The sequence below is a fragment of the Thunnus albacares genome, chromosome 2, assembly GCF_914725855.1.
Source record: "Thunnus albacares chromosome 2, fThuAlb1.1, whole genome shotgun sequence".
NCBI classification, from domain to species: Eukaryota; Metazoa; Chordata; class Actinopteri; order Scombriformes; family Scombridae; genus Thunnus; species Thunnus albacares.
In genome coordinates, this window is record NC_058107.1 from 20,138,460 (window position 1) to 20,161,259 (window position 22,800).

At 41.2% G+C, this 22,800-nt stretch overlaps 1 protein-coding gene across 2 annotated transcripts; it reads left to right on the plus strand.

Annotated features, from left to right (window-relative positions):
- Window positions 1-846: 846 nt before the first annotated feature.
- ssh1a (slingshot protein phosphatase 1a) lies at window positions 847-22,800 on the plus strand. Of its 2 annotated transcripts, XM_044371577.1 has the most exons (15): window positions 847-1,599; window positions 4,063-4,100; window positions 11,552-11,652; window positions 14,524-14,588; window positions 15,195-15,316; window positions 15,826-15,894; window positions 16,086-16,151; window positions 16,444-16,638; window positions 16,788-16,881; window positions 17,048-17,176; window positions 17,401-17,447; window positions 17,552-17,698; window positions 18,933-19,133; window positions 19,249-19,954; window positions 20,128-22,800. In XM_044371577.1, exons 1-15 carry the CDS (start codon window positions 1,519-1,521, stop codon window positions 21,199-21,201), a joined length of 3,135 nt encoding a protein of 1,044 aa, XP_044227512.1. In that variant the 5' UTR covers window positions 847-1,518; the 3' UTR covers window positions 21,202-22,800. The 2 variants fall into 2 exon arrangements, with proteins under 2 accessions (XP_044227512.1, XP_044227518.1); XM_044371583.1 differs by lacking the exons at window positions 847-1,599; window positions 4,063-4,100 and adding an exon at window positions 8,716-9,440.

A 22,800-nucleotide genomic window follows, 5' to 3' on the forward strand; every position in this document is an offset into this window, starting at 1 on the left:
ACAGGTATTACTATTAACATTATGATGCCTGTAGTAGTGGCCAATGAACCTCTGTAACTACTGTTACGATGCTATTATTGGTGCAACTAGCACTCATATTACAGGCTGTCTGCAATAGGACTATCACAGATACAAATAGACTACTGTCATCCCTAGTGCACAAAGTACAAGTCTGACTGCCACTATCACATACAGTATACTGACAAAAATGCAGTGCTCCATCACACATCCACTTTGTAACATCCAAAATAAAAAAGCAGCAACACACACCAATCAGCAGTCACACTGTATGTTTGTTCCAAAATGTTCTAGTTATTATTATATTGTTATTATAGTATTGTTGTTCTTCTTATTGTTATAATTGGCATGAACCTCTCTGTTTGTCCCTGCATTCTAGTAAATCAAAATTGAGGTTATTTATTCATATCTCTGACTGCACTGTAACTGCGCTTTATTTTTTTATTCTTCTATTTTAATGTTTTATTTTAGTTTGTCTTTCCTCTAAACACTGCAAAAAAGGAAATTCAAGAAAGTTATAATATCTTATTTTAGGATGATTAAACCTGATTTTTTTTTTCTTATTAAAGACAAATACTCCTGTCAAACACATGGTAGGTTATTGGACTTGTTTCAAGGTAACTGGTCTTCATTTTTCTTAGTAAAGTATTCAGGCTGTTTTTCAGATAGAGCTGACAAGAAACAAGTCTGAAAAGTTATTACGCAATATCTCACATCTCTATTATGAGAAAACAAAATTGCTTTCCTAATTTCAAAAATCAGACCGCAACTAAAGTGTTTGAACATTTTAATTCCTAAAGTGAGCCAATCTAAAAGGTAGCATTTCACAACTCATAACCTCATAAACTGAGGTGACTTTAAAGGCAAATAATCTAGTTTCAAGCTTCTTTAACTTGAATTAGTTCATTTCTTATATGAAACCAAACAGGCTTAAATCCAAGTCTTTTTTAAAGCTAGTTTTAAGGTTAGATCATGTTGGATGATAGATAGATTTTATGCTAGTTTCAAGAAAACCTAAGTCATTTTTGCTTACCCCTTTGGCATTTTTTCTTGCTTGATAATGCTTGCTTAATAAAATTTCACCATTTCAAAAAATATTTTGTACCGTTTCAAGTAGGGGAGTTTTTGCAGTGTATTTATTTCTTAAATCCTACTTATATAATGTCTTTTTATAGCTACCTCCTTGAGTTTCTTGTGTATATATCTGAATTGCCTTGTGTACAGGTGGTATGCAATACATTTTCCTTGCTTCATTATTGTTGTTATTATTTTATTACTATATAATAACCCAGAGCAAAGTTCCACCGGGATGACCGGGGCCTTGGAGGCACCACCTCCTGCACAGACAGCGCTGCCTGCAGGATATCACGGCTCCTCTCCCTCCATCCATCCGTCCATCCATCAGTTGTATGTGTCGTTAGCCCGGCAGCAGCAGCAGCAGCAGCAGCTAGCAGCTCTCCAGGCCACAGCGGCCGGCCGGTGCATCCTCAGCTTCCAGCCATGGCGTTGGTTACTCTGCAGCGGTCCCCGACCCCGAGTGCCGCATCCACTGCCAGCACAACTACCACGACCGCAGGGGAGGTGAGTTTGGTCCCGGACGAACAGAAACGCCTTTCTGGTGTGGTTGAGGTGGTGTTCGTGTAAAAGATGAGGGAGAGGTGGGAGAGATGTAGCCGGAGAATAAGGCCCGCTGATTGAAGCTAAATTAGCAACCGTTAGTTAACGTGTTGTGCTAGGTCGTTAGCCGACGGTAGCTAGCAGCGTCTTCGTTACTTATAATAATAAGCAGATATTGCTGGTCACCACATATGCTAGTAGAGCTCTTAAATAATTCAAAAAAATCCTCACACCTGTTAGTTTAGTTGGGGCTATTAATAAAGAAATAACTCCAGCTCTAGTTTGGCAAGTGCCTTATGAATGATATAAGCTGCAGCTAACGTTAGCTGTTTATGATGTGACTGGCTGACATTGAAAATAACGTTTTATCTTTAACATTTTTATCAAACAGTTTGCCTGGCTCAAGGTCCAAACGACATTAATTAACAGCCTGACGAAGCTGCAGTCCAACCACTGCTAAATGCACATTACTGAGCGTTAAGAATATATGTAGAAATAATAAGATGTCGATGTTTTATTGCGGTTGCTTGGCTTAGCTAGCTATATTCTCATTAGCAGACAACAAACAGGATATTTCCATATCACAGTGTTGTTCTGTTTGTTCAAAGGCAGGATGGGGAAGTAGGGATTTCCAGTTAGGTAAACACTCATTATGTGTAAAAGATTTATCTCCCTAAATTCTTCCTGATGCCTCACTACAGCTTTAAAGAGTTTGAGCTGTGCGGTTTCTGGACCCACAGAGCAAGAAGAAGTGACTGTCGTTGCTTCAGATACATGATCATTCAAAGATGATGAAGAACTTCCTTTTGCTATTTTCAAGTACAGTCATTTTCCTCGTCTTCACTGTCGGATGGGGGCGCTAACTACCAACTCTAGTTATACTACAGTAGCTCACCTTATCCTGCTCTGCATGACCACATCAGAGAAAACAGGTTTGACATCAAAAGCTGCATTAATATACAACCATCAGTGTTTGAGCTATAGCTGGGTTTAATCAAAACAAAGTCAGGCAACATACACCTTGTTTCAATGGATGAAGGTGTTCAAAAGCATGCATGTTGTAACATACTTCCTTATTGCAAATAGATTGCTCCTTTTTAAGGAATTGGTTTGTTAATTTGATTGGGTTTCGTCCCTGGACCGGTTGGTGTAGTCCAGCAGCCTGGTTAAGGTTGAACCGTAGACTGTATATAAAGTCTATGCGTTGGACAGATAAAGCTGTCAGGAAGCTGCTGCAGCTATGATGTCATCTACTCATGAGGGGCGGGTGGGGTGGTGGAGTACTACTGTAGGAAGCGCAGAGAAAGAGAACTGAGGTAAACAGGGATGTAAATAGATGCTGAGATGTAGGTAATATGTAAGACTGTTTCACATAACTCAGTTATGGAGAGTCAATTATGAAGTGTATGTTGCTCTCTTTGCAGAATAATTGGTTATTAATTAATGGTACTCCTGCGTTTTCTATATGCCATAGCCTTTTTTTCCTCTGTTTTTTTCCTGCTGAATATACTTTTCTCGCAGCTGTTCTACGTTGGCAGCTATATGATTTTTCAATGCTTATTTCAGTGGCGTGAGATAGCGTTTTATCATTTACATGCCTTATTTGTTCCTCCCATCTTATGCCTTCTGTGTGATCCTGTATGTGTAGCATTATTCTAGTCAGAATTGGATATTTGTTCCAAATAAATTACTTTACTTTTTGTGAAAAATCAGTCAGTAGCAAGCTCGACAGTGAACAACAAAGCAAACAAATGTTGTTCTACATTAAACTGGTCCAAGAGGACTGGGTGAGTTTTGGTAAACCCCAGTTTTAGAGATGGTTCACAGTCTCTCCATAAAAAGCATCAAGATTAGCAGCTGTATTTTGGTGCAAAACCACAAGACATAGCAACCCTGTTGAACTAGATGAAACACTGGCTTGCTGCACTATCCTCCCAAACTGTTCAATCTGAATTTCATCCTGATGTTGCTGAGTGTGGTGGGCTTTAAGCAGGATAAGTTGCAGGACTTTGATCAAGCTGGAGCAATGCTTTTGGCTTTGAATGCTGCAGTGTGAGCAGGCTGAGCAGCTGAACTTGTCAAAATTGTCACTCAGCCTTGTCACCAGCTCCCCAATACGGCATAATCATAATTGGCTCGTCATCTAATTGGTTGCAGGCCATGTTTGTTTTAATATGCTTATTTCTTACTTCTCTTCAGGTGGCATTGATGCCATTAAATAACATAACACCCCTGCATTTTGTACTGACTACACTGGTATTTGCTCACAGTACCATATTTGACATTTTATTAATTAAAGCTTATGATTGGAATAATACAGACAAGCCTGTAGGCTCTGTTTGAGTGGCAGGCTGGGAGTCTTTGTTAATAACGCCATCAAATCTGTTTTGGTGTGGTATTCATTTTTCCCCTATATCTGTATTGCAGGATTTTGGGAGTGAAGATGAACGGCGAATAAATCAAAGGTAAGTTTACTTTAAGTTTAGCTTAGTGCTTTTGTTGCATAATACATGGCAAAGCAGGTCAAATTTTATGAACAGGTGTTGTTGACTGATTGACTGCAACGGTCTTTGAGTCATTTACTGAGATCTGGAGTGTCGGCAGACTAGCTGGCATCAACAACTGAGCGTCAGAGTAATAAAACATCTGCCTGTCTGTCTTGTTGGCAGAGTCATCAATTCATAATAGCCAACTGTAAAACCATGTTATTCTCAGTAGTTTCTCAAGTAATATGTTGACAAATGTGTCTGTATTTTTATCAGCACTTAGATTGAACATGTTCCTGATACATGTATCATCAGTTGAGTCACTTGAGTCACTTCTTTGCAGCTTTTTGTATTTAGCTTTTACACAACTTGCATGTATTGCATGGGTTAACAGAAAGTTGATTGTAATTTTGATACTTGGTTGTTGTGGTGACACTAAGCAGCAAAGTGTTCACACAGTGAACCTCTTCCACTATGCAAGCTCTGGTAAGACAGTCATTGTTTCACTTGTGGTTGAGCTGAGACATGAAAGGCCCTATTTTAACCGCACAAGTGCAACATCAAGCGCAAGATGTAAGGTCTTAAACACACGGACTGTCTGTGCGTCTCTATGCACATCTGCTCTTTTGGTTCATGTAAGTGCAGCAGCACAACGTGCAAAAGTGCTGGGTGAAGGTGACTATAGATCAGTGTATGTGGTGATTTTTAAATACTCTCTCAGCCAGTCACATCACTGTTCATATAGCCCTGAAACTGATAACGACAGCTCAACAAACGGAAAGCTTTTCTTAAGGAAATGTTTTGATGTGGTTCTGAGACGTCTGTTCTCAGGGCAACATCAGGGACCAAATTGCAACCAAAATACAACAGCTGTCTTTGCACTGCTTCATTTGAATGAACCTCTCAACTGTCTGTGCCTCTCCTCTAACCTGTGCACTGTGCACTCTGTGCTGGTCACCAGAATACCGAACAGACACAAAAAGCAACTCTCAAAGTCAGGAAAATACCAAACAGTTGGAGCACTGCTTGCGCTGGTCGTCGCGCCTCCACAAAAATACATCTCAAAATGTTCATTTTTGCATCTACAAGAATAAATCAAATAATTGACAATATTTTCTTGTTCTCCTGCCATCGTTATTTTTGGGAAGCAGTACCATCACTTTCAGTCAGTGCACAACAGTGATTCAGTCTAAAATGCATCATTTTATGTTCTACAGTGGTGACACAAGACCAAGGATGAGTCATTTATTTGAAGACATCACTTATTAAATAATAGATTACTTTCTTCTTCAAATAGTTGCAGCACTTCTGTTGATGGTTTTGTTATTTACGGATAAGAGATTAGTGCTTTTCAAATTGTGACAGAGTGACTCAGTCATGTTTAAACTTGATAATGTCATTTTCCTAAAGAATAATTATAATCATTTGTGAATCCCTGGGGCCATTTCAAAGTAAGGAGAGCCTACTGTAACGACAATGAGGTTGTTTACTGGAGAGATTCACTTTTCAGTTCAGATATGTAATGAGTAGTTTATTTGGTAAGAAACAAAACAGTAACGTTAGTCATAGCCTCACTGTCATGACAGTGAGGTTCTGTATATGTCATTCATATCGACAAAATCCCCTTTTCTAACGTAAATGTGCATTCTTGTTTTGAGTTTGTGATTTGTTTTTGTTTTTTTAATGTCTTTGATGCTGAAAACAGTTTTGGATAATCTAGAGGAATTTTTGAAGAAGCAAAACTCTTCTGACCCCGAAGATGAATGAACGCATCTTTCTAGTTTCTATCAGTTATGCAATAGTCTTCGTAAAGTCCCTGAGCTATGTATGTATGTGAGAATGATCTAGCCTATGTGTGATGCAAGCCCTGTCTTGCCTCAAGATTACTTCCATTTTTGAGGGTCTGGTAAGCCACGTTATGCAACTAAATTCCCACTCAGTTCACATTTTATAATATTATGGTATATTAAGTTGTAGGGCTGTCAATGAATATTATAAGTTCAATTATACAATTGAATTGTAGGAAAGAGCCAGACATTTGATTGTGGGAGAAAAAAAAAAAAGCAGCACTACCGCAGCTGTCTGCCTTGTGAGTTCTCACGTTGGCCACTGCACTGAACACACAGTCACACAGCGTCACCTTTAGGGCTGAAAAATTAATTGAAATTTTATCGAAATCGCAATATGGCCGACTACAATTTTAAAATCACAGGAGGTGCAATATTTGTTAAAGGTGAAATGTGTGTCAAAATACCATTTTAAATTAAATATTGTTGTGCTGTAGAGATGTTCTGGCCTACACTATAACATATCAATTACGAATCATTCATTTGATCTTGCTCTGAGAGACAGCATGTCCTCAATTCTCACTTTAGCACCAACCACTACGCAGAAAGAGAGGTCTACGATCTTTAAATTAAGTTTTACAGTATAGGATATTATTTTATTTGTCTATTCTGTATTGTGTAGCTGTGTAGATCTTTTAAAAGACATGTTCATGTTGAAGTAAATTAAAATAAATATACCTGTACAAGTAGTTATGTCTTGCGTTGTATTGGTTTGTCCCTCTTATGGACATAAAATATCTATTTTTGTGCATTATGTCCGAATGGTTCAAACCTATGTGTTTTTGGCGAAGGAATAATCAAATGTCATTTTTGACAGCCCTATTAAGTTGTCTTTCATTTGACAGACATATTTCTCTTCAGATCAGAGTGTTCTGAACTAGTACACCACCGTTGATAGCTCCAGCTGTTGATGGACAGCTAAACGGCTGCCAAGTGGGAATACTTGGTGTTCTCGGCTGACCTTGATAATGATGACAAGGGTTTGATGGAGGCCAAACTAAACATCATGCAGGTGTCGGTGGCACTGAACCAAGGAACGATTTCATCTTACCACCTTGTACACTGCAGAGTTGAGCAAGAAGCAGATTTGACAAAAATGTGTGTTTAAGCATGTAGACACGGTGTGGAATGAAGAAGAGGGATTCAATACAGAGAGTAAGATGAAGGATCAACAGATCATGAGCTCCAAAAACAGCAGAAAAAGGCCTCCTTCTAATGTGAAGTCATTAAAACTCATCACAATACTTTCTCACTCAAGTAGCTCATTTGTTAAGACTGTTTATTTAAATACCGTAATATGTCAACATACTCCTCTGGATTTGAATGTAGAACGTGTGTGGATAGAAGAAGAAATGTAGGCAGATGAACTGTAGCAGAAGATCTTTCTTCTAGTTTAATCTTTCCTCAGTAACATGATGATGTCATTACTTTCATGCGCAGGCCCTCCATGTCTCCCCCTGACACCTGAGGAGGTTTTTCCTCCCTGTGCCATTGCTCTCTCTCTACCCCTTTCAGTGGTGTCAGTGAGAAAATGCCAGCATTATGCAACTGACTGCCCCAAGAGGAGCCTTTTTTTTTTTTTTTTTCCTCCCCCATCATTGTGCCGGTGTGTGCAAAACACTCTTGAGACCATGAATACACCAGCCTGGTTACTGCTTCTACGTAGCCTCTTTGTATTGAGTCTTGTGTGTAATCCTGCACCTTTTCCACATACCGGTACAACTGGTGATTCAGAGCAGTGGCTTAGAGGACATCTGGTCTTGTTTGGCCCCGTTCAGGTCCATCTGGCCACTGCTGCAACAACAAACTATACCTTAACTCTGTGACGTGCCATCAACTCTGCCTGCTGCTCCTAAAGCTTGGCCTCATGAGTGGAGACCGTACCCGAGTCTGACCTAGTCCCTTCACTTCTAGATGCACCTGACACATAGAGCTGTCCCAAGTTTCCACCTGGAACATGACTGAGCATGCAGCTTGTAGAGTACAGTATCTGCTAGCGAGCATGTGTTACAGACGTTTGCCCTATTGTCAAGAAAGAATAGGAGGGCTATCTTATTATCTGTGTCGCAAAGCTATTGTAAATGTCTGTCAGCAAATCCTTCCAGATTAGCAGAGTCGTGCCACTTCATTGTGCGTGTGTATGTCTGTGCGGGGGGGAGTTTGCGTGCTCAGTGTGAGAGAGAAAGTGAGAAAGAAGGTTACAGCCTACGTTCTATTAGCCCCAAACAGAGACTAATCTTCAGGCTCAATTTCAATGGTTCTTTTGGACTGGAATTTCGTAAATGTATTTTAAAGCTCTTTGTTTCTTCCTTTTTTGCATCTACAAGGAACAGTGACTGTTTTTGCGGATCCATTAGACATAATTGTTTTTCCTTAACCATTGCAAACAATCTAAAACATTGTGGTTCGTTTGCGGTACATGACAGTGAGTGACAGCCAGCGCTGGCCACTTGAAGGAGAGAGACAAGATAATCCCTCCCTTATAAACCCGGGCATAATGAGATTTGGGAGTTTTGGGAGATAGCCAGTTCTCACTGCCCTTTCCATCCATGCTTGGCCCATGTGTTAAGCTCCCTGGAGGCACTACCTTGGATTCTGTTGACCCAGAAGGTGGCATGCACATCAAGACATCCCATTTGGAAGTTTTGGCCACAACGCCTTTGTCTGCTTTTTTTTTTTTTTTTTTTTTCCCCCTCCAGTTGAACAAGTGGTTCCACTTCTCCACAGCTCTCTCAGTGAATGGATTTCTGTTGGACAGCAGAGTACACGATCCTAAAAGTGGACATGTTTTGCACTGGATAAGTGGAAACCTGTTGTTAATTTTTCACTGAGTCAGACCTGATGGAAGAGGAAAGTACAGAATCTCAGCATTCATGCTCAAGGAAGGGGAAATCCATCTCTTGAGTTGTACCAGATTCATCGCCCTTTGCAACATTCTGGATATTTGCTCGTGATTGTTGTTCTTTCCAACAACAAATACAAGAGTGATTTACTATTTATGTCTTTTTTTTTTTACGGTGTAACTTGTACTGTAGAAGAGTGTGAGAGGGAGCAGACAAGCACAGTTGCGTGAGCCTAAGGCAGGGAGTGGAGACTGCAGTACGTCCCTCCAGGCAGGAGTCTGACTCGCACGCGCACACACAGACGCTCGGATGAGGGAGGAGGAAACAGAGGGAGTGGCATCCAAACAGACGGCACCTCTCCACTGAGCAGCACAGATGAGAGCAGACTGTCAGTCAGTCTGTCACTCAAAAGCAGAAACCTGAAACCACAGACGCTCTTCTTTTTGCACTTTGCTCCATCACTGTTTCTGGAGGCTGATGAAGAGGAGTTAGATTGTGCGGGAGAGGCCTGGGTTCGCTTCTTTCAACAGGATGCATCTGGTTGTAAAACCCATTCAGGAGGCCATGATGAAGATGCTACCTTATTTTGTGGAGAACGCCGTGTTGACCCAGAGTGAGATAAACCGCATGTGAGTTAAGTTCTTCACTGATGATGTTTGACATCAAGGAATATTCAAAACTTTATTCAGGTTTGGGCCGTGTAATAGGATGTGTGATTATGTTTTAAATAGTTTCAAAACAAGTTTGGATTCTCTGCATTGCTTTAAGGTTTAATTCATTAGTTCAATATTTGTATGAATGTTGTCTGGATCATTTCATTTTAGGCCAGCATGCTGAATCAATTACTGAATATACCAGCTGATTTTCACTTCTCTGAAAATAAGCTATCATTTACTGGCAGCTGTTATTCAGAGGAGCATAAATCACTGTAGTAGCTGTATTTCTTGTGTATATGATCTGATGTGTTGGCGTTCAGTGTCTTCTACAGTAAATGGGGTTTAGGCACTCTAGGATGTAATCATGTGGAATCATTGACGCTATCTGGCAAGCTTTTTTTGTCATAGTCTTTGTTTGCTTTGATACTAGATGTATTTTTAGCTCTAGTGTTTGTGGAGAGGCTGATAGCAGGGTGCCGCAGGGCAAGAGACAGTAGAGCTAAGGCTGTTTAATTAGGACGTCTGAGTAGGGCCTCTGAAACAGTAGGACAGCTCTTGATTTACACACATCCTCAGGTTTCACTAGTCTGCAATTTTAAAGTTTGTTTTTTTTTTCTGGGAAGTTATCAGGTGTCACAGTCTAGGTCCTGTGGACTTTAAGTTGAAATGGGAAGAATGAGCAGCAGGGATTTGTTCACAGTACTGAGCAGTAATGGAGCTGTAACCTTCTTTTTGCTCTTGCCATTGCCTCATATTATCCATCATTCTTTGACAGTACACCCTCCTGACAGCCTCATAAATCTCAAACAGTGAACAGACTGAAACTAAAATCCACCAAAGTGAGACAAAAGCGCTTGCTGAGAAGTGTCCACCCCCATGCTTTGTCACTGTGGAACTTTTTTTCTGTGGCGCTGGGGGCGGAGGGAATTTATTGTGAGGTGCACAAAACGATGGCCATTGTTCCCAGAAAATCATCTGTTTGGCCCAGGCCTGCTCTTCTGTACGTGGGTTTTGAAAGTCTAATCAGAGAGAGCTGATTGAGCGGTTTTAGAGCTGGTCAGGGTCATTGTAGGTCTGTGACGCTGGCTGGACATAAAAATGTGATGCACAAATTTGTAGTCATTGATGTCAGTTTAGGTGATAATTTATTAACACTTTATTTTAATCATAAAATAATATCAGGCTGATGCCAGTGTTGCTCTTTTAAGCTGACATTCAGCAGTAATACTGACAGTATAAGTGCAGCAGTTTTGTATCTGTGTTTACAGACAGGTCTGTCTTAAGTACCTGTATGGATTGTGGATCCTGTTCCCGTCACTCGTCAGTTCTATATTTTCCTAATGATGTCCTCGTTTGCCAGACTGCACACACAGTATGTGTGTATGTGTTCCACCCTGCTGCCAGGTAGATTTATGATTTATGAATGTGGTCACATTGTTTTCCAGTGAAATGGAATGATTGAAGTCAGCCTGGAGGAAACACCTCAGCTCTTTTTTATTGCAGTTCCTCACTTATGTCATCTGTTGACAGCTCCAAAGCCTAACCTGAGAAAGTCAGTTTTTTTGTTTTTTTTTTACAGGCAGGTGTGAACTGTTACTATAACCGCAGCTTTTCAGTCATTTTGTAAATGTTTGTAACTGCAGTTTGGTCACTTATTTAGGGCTGTGTTGCATTAGGCCAAGCTAGCAGAGAGCTGATAAGTCAAATCTGCATGCAGCCCATGCAGCAGAAAAAAGACAGATAAGCATTCAGGATCAAAGCTTGATTCATGGCTGCTGCAGACCTGAGGTCTGTCTCTGTAACGTGGCAGCTGGGCTTTTCCACTCAGCTGTTGTGGTAATTCACCGGCAACAGACAACCGTGATTTATGCTCATCTCGTTTCCTGCGTCTACTGAACTGAACCGACCTGTTAAAGCTGAGTATTTCATTTATCTTGTGTCCCACTTCTCAGCCTCACTATCTAATAAACAAGCTTGGACAATATGTAGCCAAAGGGCTGAGCTGTTGCTCTGCAGCGTGGCGTCTGATGTGTAGCGTCTTATGTTCCAGTGATTATAACTCATGTCTCCCATTTGTTTTGCAGCCTGAGTGAGAGCTTCTTCATGGTGAAGGGTGCTGCTCTCTTCCTGCAGCAGGGGAGCAGTCACCAGGGCCAGAAAGCACATCCTCACCACAAACATGCAGGTGAGAACCACAAGGCCACAACACACACACACAGAGTTCAACAGGAGTTCACCTGATTATCCACATCTATCCAAACTGTTGTTTTGGTCTCATCAATCTGCTCGTCAGACTGTCGAGCTGTTAGTCAGTCCAGGTTATGTTGCAGGTTTGTCTGATGAGTTAATGTTCTGCAGCAGATGTGTGTAGCAGAGGTGAGGAGGATGGAGGCTGCTTCGTTGATAAGCATGTTCCAGACATATAGCTTAGGCAGATTAGTGCTTAAATCCAGCGTATGGTGACACCGTGGGCAAAACTTCTGTCGACAATTAAAAGACGGCCTTAATGTTTGTATTACCTTCAGTGTCTCTGTTTTTCTCACTATGCAACATTTACTGAGTTGGTAAATGTATTCTCAGCATACCTGAATGACTTTTTGTTCATTTGATGAATTTTACCGAAGAAACACACCATTGATGAAACACTGACAGATTAAATCATTGTATGTGAATTATGACTTTCTAACGTTCAAGCTTAATTGTTAAATTGAAATTGAGTTTGAGGGTGAAACAGCTTTTGGCAACATGTAAATTAACTGCAACATCGATGCTACACTACAGTTATAGAGGACAGTGCTGCTGACTTTCAGTGTTAACTCTATCAGTGTCTTTATGGGTATGTAAGGACTTTTATTTCCCTACATGCCAACTTTCCCCTGGTGACTTATCTGGATAGAAAATGAATAGAGACACTCCACATTTATTGTATTAATTCAAATCTGAAGTCACATAACAAGTTGGTTTGAGCGATGAACTGGCTGGTGTCTTCAATCAAAGGCTGTTTTTAAAATGTCAACACTGAAAGCCACGATTAATAGCCTAGTTTTAAAGACACAAGGAGGACCTGGCCTGATGGGAAATCAGTACCAGCCAACAGCCAAAGTCACGCCAAGCCATTTGGCAAGTCGTGGTTGCGTCCACTCTACCAGCCACTTTGTCAGGTAGCCCACATATTTGCTGGTCCTGCTTTGTTCTCGAAAACTTTTGGCCGAGGAAACAGTTGTGTGATTTCCCAGTAACCATGGCCTTCTGGAAGAAAAGAGACAGTGATGTGACTTATGCTAAGTGCTTGATGAAGGTATTCCAGCTAAAAGTAGTCGCTGCTCACAGAATTCAAATATCTTTTGGTCCATCAGCAAAGTTTTTATAAAAAAATACAAACATATGTATTACAAATTCCCAAAAAGCACTATCTCTAAAGCTGTTTCAGGGCATAGAAGTAAAATCAGTGGTGTCAGTCAAGGCTATCTGTTGAACTGGTTTGAACCTTTCACATCAGCATGAGCACATGATACATGATTGTCTGTAGATGTATTTATGTTTCTGTGTAAGACTCTAGTTGGTTGCAGCTGTTATTATTCAGAACAGATGCCAACTTGGCTGCCACAGAGCAAGTGAACTGAGGCCATGAACTCACTTGGCTTTTCAAACAGTTTGTCCATCGAAACCATTGAAAACCCACTTTAAAGGGTTATATCAGATTTTCACAGCCCACTCATAGATCATAGTGGCAAAAGAAGGGTTATTGGGCCAACAACTGATAGCTAACCACTGCATTTCTCAACATAACGGGAAATGTGTTTGAAGTCTTCAGCTTTGTCAGTACTGCAGTAGTTTAAAACTTTACCATACTGATGCTGAATAATGCTTTTATTTTTTATCTCAAAGGACAATTTTTTCAATTTCTCCTTATTTTATACATTTTTACCATTTTTGTGACAGTTAATACATATATGTGCCAATTAAAGATATTGTTAACCAGTTTGCCAAACCTCTAGGGCTCTTGTGAAGATAATATACTTTGAGCATAACAAAGTCTTGACAAGTTTTGTCAGAACCCACTTTAACATTTTGAAAGACCATCTGTGAATGTGCACATTTGGGAACATGATATGAGTGACAATCAGCTGCCCATAAGCATTCCCCTCCCAAAAAAGTTTCAATTGTGCTCAGTATTTTTGTTTATGTGTGAAACATCATCTTAAGTATCAAATCATGTTTTCTTAGAACAAGATGTGTTTGTTTTTTCACGCCTTCAATCATAATTTCTTTTGCAAGCTAATTTTAGTCTGTAATTTTAGCTTAGCATTATATTTGAGGAAAACAAGTGGTTGTTGGCACCAGAACTTCAAAAGGATTTGTTTATTGTTTATCAGAATTTTTTTTTTTAATTATGATTTGACTGAAGAGACATGAAGCTATAAGTCATAAGATACAAAGATGACTGTACGTGACCAGGCAGAGAGTCGAGCACTCTCTGTTTTATGCTAGTAGCTGTAATTAAAACCTGTCAGTATGACATGATTTGTCTACCTGTTGCGACATGTCACAAACACGCTCTCCATCAACAGCTACCTCATATTGCTGTTGGTCCTGCTCATCTCCACACCCTGTTTTATTTTTGAGCTTCACTGATTTATCTCAGCTCAGACCTGGCACGACGAGCACTCAGTAATGAAAGATGGACAAAGACCAGCTCTTGAATTGTGGTTTTGTGACTGATTTGCTGTTGTGAAATCAGTTAATTTCTCTTCAATCACATGTTGACTGATTTAAAAAAAATTGCTGCACAGGTTCTGTTGTTATTTCCAGGAGTAAGCTTTAGTGTTAAACACTAGGGAGCACTGTTACTTCACATACTGGAGCAAAGTCATACATCATATGAGCTCATTGTGCCCCAGCATGCATTATGTTCTTCACTCATCGTGTAAAACAGACTTAATCATCTTCAGATCGTCTCTTTCAAGTCAAACATTTATCAGCTGAATGTCGAGGTCGATTCATAATCAGCCGCCACTCATCAAGGATCAATTTTCTTTATGATCTTCCTCAACAGGCGACTTACCTCAGCACCTGCAGGTGATGATAAACATTCTTCGCTCGGAGGACAGAATCAAACTGGTGAGAGACAACATATGTGCATACATCAAAACATAAACATGCACATACACGCTGGTGACTAACAACCTGGCGTAGCAAAACCTCCAGAATGCATTTTATTGTGTACTTAAGACGCTTATTTGCTCACTGCAATTATTAGCTCATGAGAGCAGACTTGAACACACTCAGGAGAGCATTACCAAAAGTTTCCATGGTGTGTGTCTGTGGTAGTGCGAAGCGGAGTTTTTTCATTTTATGTTTACCGCCTCTGTGCTCTCACGTCCTGAGGGCTCAGTTACCCTATGACATCAAGTTTGTAATCCAGTTTTCTTAGCACATCCAGCTGGGATACTGCTGTTGGACACAGATTTTTGCAGGAGGGTCAGGGTCAAAATGAACAACAAAATTATGTTTCAATCCACAAGTTGTAAATCTTATATTTAACATACTTTAATTTGATTACTTATGTGTCAAAAGTAATCTAATCATAGAAGCTCTTCCTTAAATATCACAGTAATCAAATGTAATTTGGCTTGGCAGCTCTTACGTAGGTGTTACTTACTCTGGACATGAATAAACAGGAAATATGGCTTTGAATTAAACGTAATCTGACTGCCCCCTGTGCAGGCGGTGCGGCTGGAGAGTGCATGGTCAGATCGTGTGCGGTACATGGTGGTGTTGTACACCAGTGGGCGACAGGACACAGAGGAGAACATCCTACTGGGAATCGACTTTACCAACAAAGACTGGTAGGAATAATACTGCTGTGTGTGGAGTTTTATGATCACTGCTTGCCAGACAGACAGACATAAACAAAAAGATACGGGCCATTTGTAATTGATTATAATTATTTATTTACTTTGTGGTATGAGTTGACATTTATCTGTTTTTATGAATGTAAACAATGCCACAAACATAAACTAGAGTTGCTATACACACAGTGAACAGCACACAGATGCTGTGTACAGTCAGATGGTTACTTTGAGGGTTTTTTTTCTGCTGATGAGCTTTGTTCTATTAGTGTTGACAGTTCTGAACTTAAAAACTCTTTTATTTTTTGTAAAACTGCTCAAGACATTATGTCGTTCCTACAAACAACAATTATTTTAGATGTAATTCTATTATTTCTTGGTTTGCCCGATAATTGTTAAGATTACAATTACAAAGTTTTTTTTAATAACATTGCACTTGAGACATTTTAAAGAAAAGTAAACATCCTGTATTCGCCTGGTTTTGAATTCTCATTCTCCTCTGCCAGCAAAAGCTGTTCGATCGGCATGGTGCTACCTCTGTGGAGTGATACAAAAATCCATCTGGATGGAGATGGGTGAGTTTCCTCTGTCAGTGTGACCCCCTGTTGTAAGGATAGAGAGCACTGCTGATATATTTAACCCACTAATATTTCTTAACCTTTTACCCCACACTGCACCTACACATGACTCTACAGATGAACATAACACACACACACACATGATGCTCCATCTCAGGGAATGACCATCTGTTTTGCTTGCTCCTCAGGGGCTTTACTGTGAACACAGCGGGTCGGACTCATGTCTTCAAACCTGTGTCAGTGCAGGCTATGTGGTGAGTAATAAACAGCCTCTGGAGCCACAGTGGCTGTCTACAGTTTCATGACACAGCGTAATAAATCCCCTGATTGCATGTGATGAACACATGTGGCACTCAGCTGCAGAGAGGCAGGTGACGCAGTACTGCCTCGTTCTGCCACCTGCTGGTATTAAAGGGCACATGCAGAGAAGCGTATAGAGCTTTTAATAGATTAAAAACAGCACAGTCATTTAATATTTTTATTAATGTACTTCCTTCAATCATCTATAACTCTGACCTTTATTTTTCCACCACCACCACAATCTAGGTCAGCTATCCAGGTGCTGCACAAGGCATGTGAGGTGTCACGCAGGTACAACTACTTCCCCGGAGGTATGGCTCTCACCTGGATGGGCTACTACGAGAGCTGCATTGCTTCAGATCAGAGCTGCATCAACGAGTGGAACGCCATGAAGGATTTGGAGACAACAAGGCCAGATTCGCCCACCATGTTTGTCGACAAGTCAGTGAACAGAAACTCAAATCTGATTTTTAATGTACAGACTATACTAATTGCTTCCAAACTTACTGTTGAAAGTGTGTGACATTGAACGAATAGCTGTCATTTGCTGCCTACATGTCGGAAATTTAATGAGACTTCATCTCTGGCAGGCCTTCAGAAAGAGAGAGGACAGAGTGCCTTATTAAAGCCAAACTCAGAAGCATCATGACGTGCCAGGATCTTGAGAATGTCACCTGCAAACAGGTAAATATGAGGCACAATGAAGTAAACTACTGTTTTGTTTTGTTCTTTTCTTGTGGTCTACTTTTTTATTTGCTTAAAATACAATAACCAAACAAATCTGTGTAACCACGTTTACAATTCCTGATACTTATAATCTAATGCCAGAACTCTTTTTTTTTTTTGTCAGATCCGTACAGAGTTGGAGCAGCACATGAACTGCAACCTGAAGGAGTACAAAGAGTTCATCGACAATGAGATGCTGCTGATCCTGGGCCAGATGGACAAAGCCACTCTCATCTTTGACCACGTCTACCTGGTGGGACAACTGATACCGTCTCTTACATTTACAAAAAACATCTGTCACATCTGTCGTTTCCTGTGAATAACATAGATAGGACCATTCCCTCTCCCCTCTCTCCCAAAGGAAGGCTGGTGTTTGAGTAATCGTTGTTATGGTATAATTATTTTTGGAGAATGAACAGTCTGATAGAGAATTAAAAACACACTCCGTCTAAACTGTTTTCTCTCCTTTGTTTGTAGGGCTCTGAGTGGAATGCATCTAATTTGGAGGAGCTGCAAGAGTCAGGGTGATATATTTTATATTGTGGAGGAGCAACGATAACCATATTTTCATTGTGATTTGAGCAAGAAAGAATGTTGTTGATGAATTAACATTATCTTTTCTCCCCAGAGTGGGCTATATCCTCAACGTTACCCGGGAGATAGACAACTTCTTTCCAGGCACATTCAGTTATCACAACATACGCGTCTACGATGAAGAGGCCACTGACCTGCTGGCTCACTGGAATGACACGTACAACTTCATTGTTAAAGCAAAGTGAGTCCTGAATGGAACAGAAAACATGTGGTTCATGTATTTATCAGATTAAAAAAAACAATTCATCCTCACGGGAGAATCGCCTGCGATTGTGAAATGTCAAATTATGAAAATCTCATTTCACACATCTATAAAGTATTTAAGGGTCAAAGTTTGACAGAGAACACAAAGAACACATTGGAGGATTAATCTCAATAACTTTTCAGCATGTTTTCTACTACATTTCTATAACTGTACTCATGGGTGTTCCAGTATTTTTTCACTTTTCACTCAGTCTTTGATTTCGTAACTTGAATAATAATTGAAATATAATACTACTAATAAGTCTTTATAAATTCCAGAGTGAGATTTAAAGTCAAGAAATAGTGGATTGTCACCAGTTTTTTTATGATTAGCCTGTTTCCACTGCAGGAACCATTTCAGGATCTTAGGAACTTCTGCGTTTTTAGCGACTAAATTTAGTTTGTCCCAAGCCACAGTTCCTGGTGCCACAAACGTCCCTGGAGTCGCTACTTTCTGATTGGTTAAACCTATTGGGGTGTTTTTTTTGGTCAAATGCAAAACTTGTGACTGCTACAACTTACAATAAGGAAAGCTTTGGGATCCAACAGTGTCAGTACTAGGACAAGGGACACTAAGTTATGGTATCGGATTCCCAACTAGTATAAAAAAAGCCAGAGATAAAACAGGACAGTGTGCGCAAATGAGCTTAGTGCACAAGCGAATGAGATTGTGGTGTGATCAAGAGAGCTAACGAGTGAAAAAGTGAGAGAGAGAATGGCAGTGAGAGAGCAAAGAGACAAAAACAAATCTCAATTTGCCGATTTTATTCATCTGAGTTATCAGTCTCCATTTTCACCTCTGCATTTTTGCTTGCATTAATTCATTAACATCAACAGTAAATACAAAGAACTACGACTAAACACAAAAAACAAAAACGCAGTGTTGTTGTCGTACTGTGTTTCTTAGATGGCGCAGTCGTTTTTTTAATCAATCAGTTTAATCAATTTTCAGATCCAATTTGTTTAATCTTCACAGTTTTTCAGATGTGGTGAAAACAGGAATGAGCAAAAGAGACTTTTATTTCCTAGTTTCAGAGTAAAGTTCCTGTGACTCCATAGTTTCTGGACTTACTTGGTTGAAAAGGGCTTTATGTATTAATAAGATGTATATGTATACATAATTAAATAATAATAATAATAATTATATATATATATATAATTCTCCCCCACAGAAAGAACCACTCCAAGTGTCTAGTTCACTGCAAGATGGGCGTCAGTCGGTCTGCCTCCACCGTCATTGCTTACGCCATGAAGGAGTTTGGCTGGTCACTAGAGAAGGCTTACAACTTTGTCAAGCAAAAGAGGAGCATCACACGACCTAACCCAGGTTTCATGAGACAGCTGGCAGAGTACGAGGGAATCCTAGATGCCAGGTACAGTCCCTCGCTTGATGTGTGTGCACAGTTTTATTTACTAGTTGTCTTTCCTCAGTCGACTTGTTATTGACTTCTTTCTCTCCTTCCGCACACTGTATTTGTATATTTCCAGTAAACAGCGTCACAACAAGCTGTGGCATCCAGATGGAGACTGTGAGATGGCAGAAGGGCAGCAGGGGTTGTCCCAGTGTTGTGGGGGAGAGGAGGGAGGCCACCTCACCCCAGAGCCGGGGATGTCTCCCTGCTGTGAGGAGGTGTTGTCTGATAAAGGTGCAGCATGCCCTTCCCCATGTAGGACTGTTTCACTCGAAATTGATCCCGCCTACAACAACTATTATTTCCGCCGGCTCTCTGACTCAGCGCTGGACAGTGAGCCCTCAACGCCTGTGCGCGGCCCTCCCCTCCTGGGCATGGAAAAGGTCTTCATAGAAATCGAGGACGTGGAGCGGGACGCCCTGCTGGACGACGAAGCATTTGATGGGCGAGAAGGTCTGCCGCTGCCCCCTTTTGGGCCTACAGCAGAGGGTACTGCTGCTCAGACGAGCAGCCGTGGCCCGGAGCCCCTGGAGGAGCTACGTCTGCGGCTGGAGTTTAGCACAGTGGAGGAGGAGGATGAAGAGGAGGTGCAAAAGGAGGAGGCAGAGATGGAGGTACTCATGCAGCCAGATGATGGAGGGGGTGGGGAAGGAGGTGGAGGAGAGGAAACGCAAGATGTGGAGGTAGAAGGGGATACGGAGGGTAACGGGATGGACCTGGCGACCCTGAATGAAAATTCCAACAACAACAACAACCATTTGAGCACACCAGTTAATCTCTATGTGAGTTTGAGTTACATTATAAACTTAAATCAATGCCGAAGTGGGTTACACAAAATATGATTAACCTAAATTTTGGAATTAAACTGTTACCATTCTGCGCACTTCATGAATCTAGTGTGTAGAAATGATCACTCTCCTTCTGACATTTATTTTTCTTTTTTCTGGTTATTTAGGAAAAAGCTTCATCTATCCCTCTTCCACCTTCTTGGGATTCCAAGTCCAAGCAGAAAGAAGTCTCTCCAACCATGGTTTCAAAGCTTTGCCTTAACCCCAGTCCTGTTGAAGTCCCAACTGTTTCATTCCCACCATCCCATACCTCTTCTGAAGGCCTCCAGCCTTCAGTGGGACTGTTGCGCCCCTGTGGCCCTCTGTGTGACTGTGCCAACTGTACTGCCTCCCCTCCTGCAGCTCTAATCGACAGAGAGGGGCAGCCAGGAGACTCACCGCACCTAGAGGATGCAAAGGACAGTGGTGATTTATTAGAAGTAAACACAGAGAGTGAGAAAAGTCAGTCTGCAGCCTCTTTAGAGGCTGTCCCTGAGCTGATGACAATGGATTTGGAGGAAGAGGCGCCTGGGATGGCCTGCTACCTTGGTCAGCAACAGGAGACCCTTTTGCAGTTGCGGAGGTCTGGTCTGGTGCGCCGCCGTGCCGAGAGACTAGAGAAACTTTCAGGTTTGTCTCAGGAGAGCCTGCACTCACTGAAACCTTTGCACGAATGCCACAATTCTAAGAAAAGCCCCTCTCACACCGAGGAGGAGGAAGAGTTCTCTGGCTTCACATCTTCTACACCATGCCAAGTTCGGTTAGAGCCACTGGTGGTGCCACTGACCAATGAAGCCTTGTTGGGGGTGGTGGGGTCTGGCTTGCTCACACCGACCTCCTCGCCTCACGGCTCCACCTTGACTCGCAGCTCCAGCAGTGACAGTCTGCGCAGCGTGAGGGGGAAACCTGGCCTCGTCCGTCAGAGGGCGCAGGAGATTGAGACCCGCATGCGTCTGGCAGGCCTAACCGTGCCCTCGAGGCTCAAGCGGTCCAACTCGCTGGCTAAGTTGGGCAGCCTCAATTTGTCCTCTGAGGACCTGTGCTCAGCCTGCTCCTCAGACGCAGGAACACTACTGCTCCTCTCGCTGTCCCCAGAGCCAGACCATGGCCTGGAGTGGGAGTCCACCACCTCTGCTCAGCCCCGGCTCTGCAAGGACCTGCACACTCCAGAGAGAGCACTACCAGGTGAGCCCAGAAGCTGACACATCAAGTGGAGGTTATATGCACTCCACGTACCCCCTCATCTCTCACCCTGTGGAGCTGTAGAGGGTTGTACAGATTTTGGAAGCATGAGAGAGTCGAGTCTAAGGAGACAAATGAAAAAAAAAAACTGAACAATGCCAACTGTCATTATAAGGAGCATACACTCCTTCGCCACATTGTTTCTCAAACTGCTGTTCACAGTGATGAAAGTCATATTGCTGTATCTGACAAGTGTGTAAAGCCATCAGTTCACCTCTAACTTGGTTTGATTCATGGACAAACAAGTGCCTTACGTATGAGACCAGAGGCACAGAGCTGTGTGTTAGACTGCAGGATGAGACGGTACAAGAAGCTCGATAACCTTTAACTCCACAGCTGTTAGTACCTGATATATGTACCAAATGATGGTATTGTATCCATTGGCACTTAGATTATTTTTACCTGTCTGGTACAAAGTGGTGGCCTGCATTGATGAACTTGGGTCACTCAATGGAGCTTGACAGAAAGTAAAGTGTTAATAAATGTAGAGTTGTTTACCACACAGTTTATGTTTTAGATGCTAGAGGGTTGTAAAATTAATTGTTACCTCATGTTGCATTCATGGAGCTCCTTGTCAGATGAACACCGGGCTAGAGTTTAATTCAGTTCATTTGCTGACATCGAGACAAAGTGAGGAAATCACTTTTGAACTCATTTTAATCCAGAGGTGTATGTTGACAAATTAATATGTAACTATATGTGAGTCTGAGTGAGTGAATGGGATGAAAGTGAAGAGAGAAGGTCGTGACTTTGTTTTGCCAGAGGCATGCTCACTGTTTTCAACAAACAAAACAGAAACATTTGTTTGTTTGTTGTTCCTTTGCACTGCTTTTTTTATTGTGTGAATACTGGTACACAACAAGCTATCTTCCAAAATAACATTAGAGTAATGTTATTGACCTCATAATTCCCCACAATGATCCTGGGAGAGCAGAGTGAGGAGTCACGCTGCATGGCTTGAAATCATAATGGAAATGCCTAGTGTGACAGGAAATGATTTACAGCAGTCAAATCATACAATATATGTGAGGTTTTTATCCCACATACAGAGCTCTCTGGACATTTTTGACAAGATATAAACACAAAAAAAGATATGACATCCAAACCTTCCTTACTTTAAATTAGCTCATCCTTGAGGGTTGCCAACATTTTAAACTCATTCGTGCTTCTTGAAATGTGAAAAGACCAAAGTTCTTTGGCTGTCTCAACAAATTGGAAACACCATTGAAGCTGTACAAAACATGTGAATCATCATGTCAATCATGTTCGTATTTAAATGCTGTCACATCTTTTTGCACCTTTGGGAGAAACGGACGAGACTCAGTGGAGTCATCGAGGCTCATAGCTGTTAAGCTTTTACGCTCATATCATCAATGAGTTTTAAAGCTGCGATCACAATAGGTTACAGTTTTGTAACCATTTTCTTTTTATATTTAAGTATGCAGTAACTTTTGTACTGTACATTGCTGTAGTTTGAATGCATATTGCACTTTTTATGTTGGTCAAAATAATGTACTGTATGTGTTAATTATGGAAATAAACATTTCTTTTACATAATA